The sequence below is a fragment of the Octopus bimaculoides genome, chromosome 27 (genome assembly GCF_046866305.1).
Source record: "Octopus bimaculoides isolate indiv1 chromosome 27, ASM4686630v1, whole genome shotgun sequence".
NCBI classification, from domain to species: Eukaryota; Metazoa; Mollusca; class Cephalopoda; order Octopoda; family Octopodidae; genus Octopus; species Octopus bimaculoides.
The window spans coordinates 23,051,326-23,059,436 of NC_142954.1; the positions used below are offsets into that span (position 1 = coordinate 23,051,326).

Genomic DNA, 8,111 nt, shown 5'->3' on the forward strand with positions numbered 1-8,111 from the left:
AAGGCAGATTGTATGACACATGTGTACGAACAGCCATGCTACATGGCAGTGAAACATGGGCTATGACTGCTGAGGACATGCGTCAACTCGCAAGAAATGAAGCCAGTATGCTCTGATGGATGTGTAATGTCAGTGTGCATACTCGACAGAGTGTAAGTGCCTTGAGAGAAAAGTTGGACCTAAGAAGCATCAATTGTGGTGTGCAAGAGAGACGATTGCACTGGTATGGTCATTTGGCGAGAATGGATGAGGATAGCTGCGTGAAAAAGTGCCACACCCTAGAGGTTGAGGGAACCCGTGGAAGAGGCAGGCCCAGGAAGACCTGGGATGAGGTGTTGAAGCACAACCTTTGAACATTGGGCCTCACTGAGGCAATGTCTTGTGACCGCGACCTTTGGAAATATGCTGTGCGTAAGAAGACCCGGCAAGCCAAGTGAGACCAAAATCCAAGGCCTCTGCCAGGAGTGTAACCAGCCCACTTACGCGTAACATTCCTTCATTGGACACTAAACTCCATATCTACCACTCACAAAGCTTTAGTTGGCCTGATGCTATAGAAGAAGATACTTGCCCAAGGTGCCATGATATAGGACTGAACCTGGAACCATGAGATTGGAAAGTAATAATATTTACAACATCTTATTGATTTTTTATTATTTCATTTAATCATTTGTAGCAGGTGCTAATTTAATAATTAGGTGCTCATTTAATAATTAGCAGGTGCTAATTGCTTACAATATGTGTTTGAAAATCCATGGTTGGAAGAAAGAAACCCTGGCATAAACAGACAGACCAGTTTTACACTTCCAGCCATATGACACGATGCCAACCAGAATTCTTTCTTTTTTGTGGGCATCGAAACACATTAATGGACTGCCGGAATCTCCCTGAAAAGAAATAGATAAATGTCTCAGAGTTCATTTATTTATTATGTAATTAAGTTTTTAATTTCCTAGAGAGTAGACATTAAACGATGACGATGACGGATGGACAGACATTGGTTGGCACTCCGTTGGTTACGACGATGAGGGTTCCAGTTGATCCGATCAACGGAACAGCCTGCTTGTGAAATTAACGTGCAAGTGGCTGAGCACTCCACAGACACGTGTACCCTTAACGTAGTTCTCGGGGATATCCAGCGTGACACAGTATGACATGGCTGACCCTTTGAATTACAGGCACAACAGAAACAGGAAGTAAGAGTGAGAAAAAGTTGTGGTGAAGGAGTACAGCAGGGTTCGCCACCATCGCCTGCCGGAGTCTCATGGAGCTTTAGGTGTTTTCGCTCAATAAACACTCACAACGCCCGGTCTGGGAATCAAAGCCGCGATCCTATGACCGCAAGTCCGCTGCCCTAACCTCTGGGCCATTGCGCCTCCTCATGGATAGACATATGTATGCGATACTGTCATCGGCTACGTCATATATATACGCATACATATATATATATATATATATATATATATATATATATATATATATATATATGTATATATATATGTATGTATATATATATATCATCATCATCATCATCATCATCATCATCATTTAACGTCCGCTTTCCATGCTAGCATGGGTTGGACGATTTGACTGAGGACTGGTGAAACCGGATGGCAACACCAGGCTCCAGTCTAATTTGGCAGAGTTTCTACAGCTGGATGCCCTTCCTAACGCCAACCACTCAGAGAGTGTAGTGGGTGCTTTTACGTGTCATCCGCACGAAAACGGCCACGCTCGGAATGGTGTCTTTTATGTGCCACCCGCCAAGCCAGTCCAGGGGCACTGGCAACGATCTCGCTCGAAAATCCTACGGGAGCCAGTCAGGCGGTACTGGCAACGCCCACGCTCAAAATGGTGCATCTCATGTGCCACCCACACAAGAACCAGTCCAGGGGCAACGATCTCACTTGGCTTGCCGGGTCTTCTCACGCACAGCACATTTCCAAAGGTCTCGGTCAGTAGTCATCGCCTCGGTGAGGCCCAATGCACGAAGGTCTTGCCTCACCACCTCAGCCCAGGTCTTCCTATATATATGTATATATATATATATATATATATATATATATATATATATATATATATATATATATATATATATATATACACATACATACATGTACATTCATACGTACGCACACACGAACACACACACACACACATATACACGCATACGTATGTATATGCATACATGAAAATACATACACATACTCATACATACATGTACATTCATATGCACACACAATCACACCCACCCACACACGAAACCCCCACACACCCACACATGCCTACCATTGGTTGTTAGTTCATACAGGACATCCTGTAAAGTGCATCAGCTCAACAGTTACATCCAATTCCCTCAGCATCAAGCATTTACCATTTTCTGACATTTCCACATATTTCGGCCATGTTCCCTTTGATTTTGTCATTTTTGTTGCCATTGTTGTTGTTGTTATAGCAGATTATTTTGTTTATTTATTTACTCGTCTTTTCAGTTTTGACTTGTTTCGGTCTGTGGACCGCGCGGCCATGCTGGGGTGCCGTCACCTTGAAGGGTTTTAGTCGAACAGACTGATCCCAGTACTTATGTGTTTTGTTTGTTTGGTGTTTTTTTTTTTATTTAATGGGCTCTTTTGCAGAACTGCTAAGTTACAGGGACATAAACAAACCGACAATGGTTGTCAAGCAGTGGCAGATGACAAACAGAAACATGAAGGCACACACAGATATATACATGCATTCATACATACATACATACATACATGTATATATATATTTATGAGTGTGTGTCTATATATATATAGATATATATAGAGAGAGAGAGAGAGAGATAAAGAGAGTGAGAGAGAGAGGGAGAGAGAGACACCCCCCACACATAATTGCTTACATAAATATATATATACTCACACACACATACACACACATAAATACTTACATACATACACACACACACACAATTACATATACATATATATATATGTATATATATATATATATATATATATATATATATATATATATATATATATATATATATATATATATATATATATAATTATGTGTATTTCTTCTATCTTAATGAATAAAAATTATTCTGATAGAATAAATGGGTTAATAGAAACCAATGTAGCAAAGAACACAAAATAACTGTGGTTAGCTCCTGTTTTTAAGGCAGGAACTCCTTGAAATTTTGGGTATTTGAGTATATTTAAGGATTAGAGAAAACGCATGTTATAATTGCATACTTTATTCCTACATATGTTTCAAAGGATTACAACCTGTGTGATCCATAGGGATCTTTGATATTAAAATTGTAACCTTCTCATCAGGGAAAGCATGGGAATCATCTTAAACGTAAGACATTATGACCGATTATGAAAACAATAGATGGATAAGGTTATGACTTGATTCATTTGAAAAAAACCGTTAGAGAATTGGACGCTGCCGGATAGTGGGTTGGACAACACATACCAATCAATGTGTAAGAGCGTACATGCATACATAAATACACATACACAAACACACACATATATACATGCATACTGATACACCCACCCACACATATACATATGTATATACATATATATATATATATATATATATATATATATATATATATATATATATATATATGCGTGTATATATGTGAGATAATAGTTTCACTTGAATAGTTTCAGTATTAATAGTGAAACTGTTAAACTGAAAGTATTATCTCACATTACAATAGAGATTCCAAACTTGTAATTTTTAAATTTGAAGTGGTGGTCTTCATTCTTTCTTACCTTACAGGTGGTCCTTCCGTCGGGGACTAATTCTCCTGCACAAAGGTGTTGATCTCGAAGAAACGGACTCAGAACCTGGCAATGTTTCAGAGGAATTATTGGAAGAGAAGCGTAGTGGAGTCTTGTTGAGAGAGGACCATTATCTGTTGGAATGGAAATATCAAAATGAAACTTTTGGTTAACAGTGGTGAGCTGGCAGAACCATTAGCATGCTGGGTAAAATGCTTAGCGGCATTTAGTCTGTCTTTATGTTCTGAGTTCAAATTCCGCCGAGGTCGACTTTGCCTTTCATCTTTTCGGAGTTGATAAATTAAGTACCAGTTATGCACTGGGGTTGATGTAATCGATTTGTACCCCACCTCCCTCGAAATTGCTGGCCTTGTGCCAAAATTTGAAACCAAATGTTGGGCAAACGTGAAGTGGAGAGCTGGCGGAATTGCTAGCACGCTGGACAAAATGCACAGAACCGTTTCGTTTGTCTTTATGTTCTGAGTTCAAATACTGCCAGGGTCACTTTTGCTTTTCTTCCTTCCAGGGTCGATAAATTAAGTACCATTCGATCACAATGACGACGACGACAATGACAATGAGGATGATGACGACGATGATGGTGGTGGTGGTGGTGGTTCTGGTGCTGGTGAAGATGATGATGGTGACGGTCATAATGATGATGATGGCTATGATGATGATGATGATGGTAATGACAAGAGTGGTGGTGGAGGTAGTGATGATGATGATGATGATGATGATGATGATGATGGTGGTGGTGGTGGTGGTGGTGGTGGTGGTGGTGGTAGTGATGTATATAACACCATGCAAGAATGGACAACTTTCCACCGAGGAACTTACAGGTCTTCACGCCCCATCCAGCCACGACACAGCTTCCTTCGTAATATCGGTGAGGTGTGGCCAGAGTTATCGGTTTTATGCAATCACTGGTGTTCACTGCTTCGCTCAGTCTCAATATGGCAATGTCGTTTACTGGGGAACGATAAACACAAACAGTGAACAAATATTAGAAACATACACAATACAAAAAAAAACCATAGATAAAAAATAAACGCAAAAATCTACCTATCTATCTATCTGTCTGTCTGTCTGTCTGTCTGTCTGTCTATCTATCTATCTGTCTATCTGCCTATCTATCTATCTATCTGTCTGTCTGTCTGTCTGTCTGTCTATCTAACTGTCTGTCTGTCTGTCTGTCTATTTATCCATCCATCCATCCATCCATCTATCTATTTATCTATATATATATATCACTCTCTCCCCCTCCTCTCTCTCTCTCTCCCAGGTGTTAAATGGTGACGACGACGACAATGGTAGCGGTGGTGGTGGTGGTGGTGAGAATGACGATGATGATGTGTATCTGTTAAATACTCACAGAGATACTTTCTTCTTCGAACAAAATCTTCGTGCATCGTGTAATTCTCTACGGAAATCTTAATTGGCATCTGGGTTGTGTTGACGGAACCGAAATATGCCGAAATTTTCCTCGGCCCATGATTTCTGTGGAAAAACCAAAAAAGTGAGATCATATTACCGTTTCTCGTCAGGAAGAAGGATTCAGTCATAGGAACTCTGCCGATGACGCAGACAATGGAAGTTGGTGTGGTTCTCTGGCAGGCCAACCCATGCCAGCATGGAAAACGGACATTTGCTGATGATGATGATGATGGTGATGATCATGATGATGATGGGGGTGGCGTTGTTGTTGTTGGTGGTGGTGGTGATGATGATGACAACAATGCAGAAAATTGAAGGAGACAGAGAGAGAGAGAGAGATGTGGCGGGGTTAAGGTAGAAAAGTATCTATTCTTATTTGAATAAAGTGTAATGACTTACAGACAGTGAGCTGCAGTGATGACATGTCTGCTATCAATCAAGCTCCCTGCACACTGGACAACCACACGGCCATGGATGCGAAGAAGGACAATATGTGGGAACTGGCATTTCTTTGCAGGATTACTCCCCAACTTATGGCGGTCAGCAAAAACTGCAACAACACAAATAAATGAGTTTATTAAAGGTTAAGGTTACCTTCTTGAGTTATGCTGGCTCGTAAGGGCTGGTTTCATGGTTCCCATGGCGTAGATGTAAATTCCCCACCTGGATGGGATGCTGGTCTGTTGCAGGGTTACTCATTTTCAACAAGGACACCACAAAACGTAAACAACATGAATTACGAAATAGGAAAACAACATGAAATATGAAGGCAAACTTGGGTATGCGAACAACAAGAGAAACAAATGGAAAACAAGACAAGTAACATAAAGAACGACCCTTCATCAGATGTCGGCTGTTCATCTACTCCACATTTCGAGCAAACGCAGGAGTGGCTGTGTGGTAAGAAGCTTGCTCCCCAACCATATGGTTCCGTGAAGAAGCCCGTCGTATATGTGTGTGTGTGTGTATATGTTTGTGTGTCTGTGTTTATCCCCCCACCATCACTTGACAACGGATGTTGGTGTGTTTACATCCCTGTAACTTAGCGGTTCGGCAAGAGAGACCGATAGAATAAGCATTAGGTTTACAAAGAACAAGTCCTGTAAAAGAATAAAAGAATTTGACGGACTCTCCCGTCAATGACGACATCCAGGCATTCAGACTGTGCCGAATGACCTGCACAAATGATTGGTTTATAACAATCAAATGTTCGTGCTGCACATTAACTCCCTCCCTCCATCAAATCGATGTTACCTGAACAGATATGTATGGAGTACCATGTGACAAGTGTCAAAATGATTGCCGAGCAATGTGAGATGAAGCATTTTGTTCAAGAACACATGACACCACCCGGTCAAGGGATTGAAATTACGATCTAGTGATCATGAGTGCCACACCCTAACCACTAGGTCAAGTGTCCTTATGCATGGCCAAGTGGTTATTGATATACATATGTGAATTTGAAGTCCAACAAATGGGGATTAATAAAATAAAATGTCAAACAGAAATATGTCCAAAGAACAATAAAGCTGACTTGAACACTTGTACAAGGTGCCCCAGGAGGGCCAGATTCCAATGGCTGAAAGCAGTAAAAGTGTAAGAGACAGACAGACAGTCAAACAGACAGACAGACAGTCAAACAGACAGACAGACAGGCAAACAGACAGACAGGCAGACAGACATGTAGACAGGTCTTCAAAGAGACTGACAGAGTTTTGCTCATTTTTGATTTACTTACCATCATCATCATCATCATCATCATCATCATCATCATCATCGCTGTTGTGATTGTGCTGTGTGGTGGCATGTGTGTGAACGAGGACATATTGAAGGGTGAGACAAGCAAGCACCAGGTATCGCTTCAGGGCCCCCCTTTGAGGAGTTGATGTGGAAGACAGGGGTCCCATCCGATGGTCTGCATTGCCTGGTTGTCTGTGGTCACCATTATGGATCACCATTTGAGGCAGATTTAAAAGAAGAACGATGAGATAAGAGTGACCAACGTGTTTTGAGTGAGTGTTGTGTGAGAGAGAGAAGGAGAGGGAGAGGGAGGGGATGAGGAGAGCAAAGGGAGAGGCAGAGGAGGGAGAGTGAGAGGAGAAGGAGAGAGGGATGGGTGCAAGAGAAGTAGAGAGAGAAGAGGAAAGACAGACACAGTGTATAATATATATGTCTGTATGTGTATACATACATACATATATATGTGTATATATATATATATATATATATATATATATATATATATATATATATATATATATATATACATACATACATACATATATATGTGTATGTATGTGTATATATATATATATATATATATATATATATATATATACACATACATACATACATATATATATGTGTATATATATATATATATATATATATATATACACATACATACATATATATATATGTATGTATGTATGTGTATCTATATATATATATAGATATACATGCATACATATATATATATATATATATATATATATATATATATATATATACATACATGCATATATATATATATATATATATATATATATATATATATATGCATGTATGTATGTATATATGTATGTATGAATGAATGAATGAAGTCCACCATTCCGTGAGAAGGTGACACAAAGACACCTGACTGACGCAAGGTGTTTCGCAGGATGGGTGGGGAAGGTGAATGGCTTTTTTGAGTCTTTGACTACAGTTGTTCAGTTTCTCATACACCTCATAATAATAATAATAATAACAAGAGCACTCAGAGAGCGCAAACCTCTGCCAAGGCAACACCAACGTCCTCTCAACGAATATCCAGAGATGATTTTTAAAATGAGAATATCTGAAATAAACTTGATTGCTCTCACAAACGAGAATACTAAAAATGAA

The 8,111-nt window shown here is 39.8% G+C and overlaps 1 protein-coding gene across 2 annotated transcripts; it reads right to left on the reverse strand.

Moving 5' to 3' along the window:
• Positions 1–637: 637 nt before the first annotated feature.
• On the reverse strand, positions 638–7,391 carry LOC149130903 (chymotrypsin-2-like). 2 transcript variants are annotated; one of them, XM_089343677.1, is made up of 6 exons: positions 6,964–7,388; positions 5,625–5,775; positions 5,164–5,288; positions 4,629–4,760; positions 3,780–3,922; positions 638–887 (listed from the first exon to the last, which is right to left on the reverse strand). In XM_089343677.1, the coding sequence occupies exons 1-6, from the start codon at positions 7,181–7,183 to the stop codon at positions 732–734; spliced, it is 927 nt and encodes a 308-aa protein (XP_089199803.1). In that variant the 5' UTR covers positions 7,184–7,388; the 3' UTR covers positions 638–731. The 2 variants fall into 2 exon arrangements, with proteins under 2 accessions (XP_089199803.1, XP_089199804.1); XM_089343678.1 differs by lacking the exon at positions 4,629–4,760 and having other exon boundaries at positions 6,964–7,391.
• Positions 7,392–8,111: the final 720 nt, after the last annotated feature.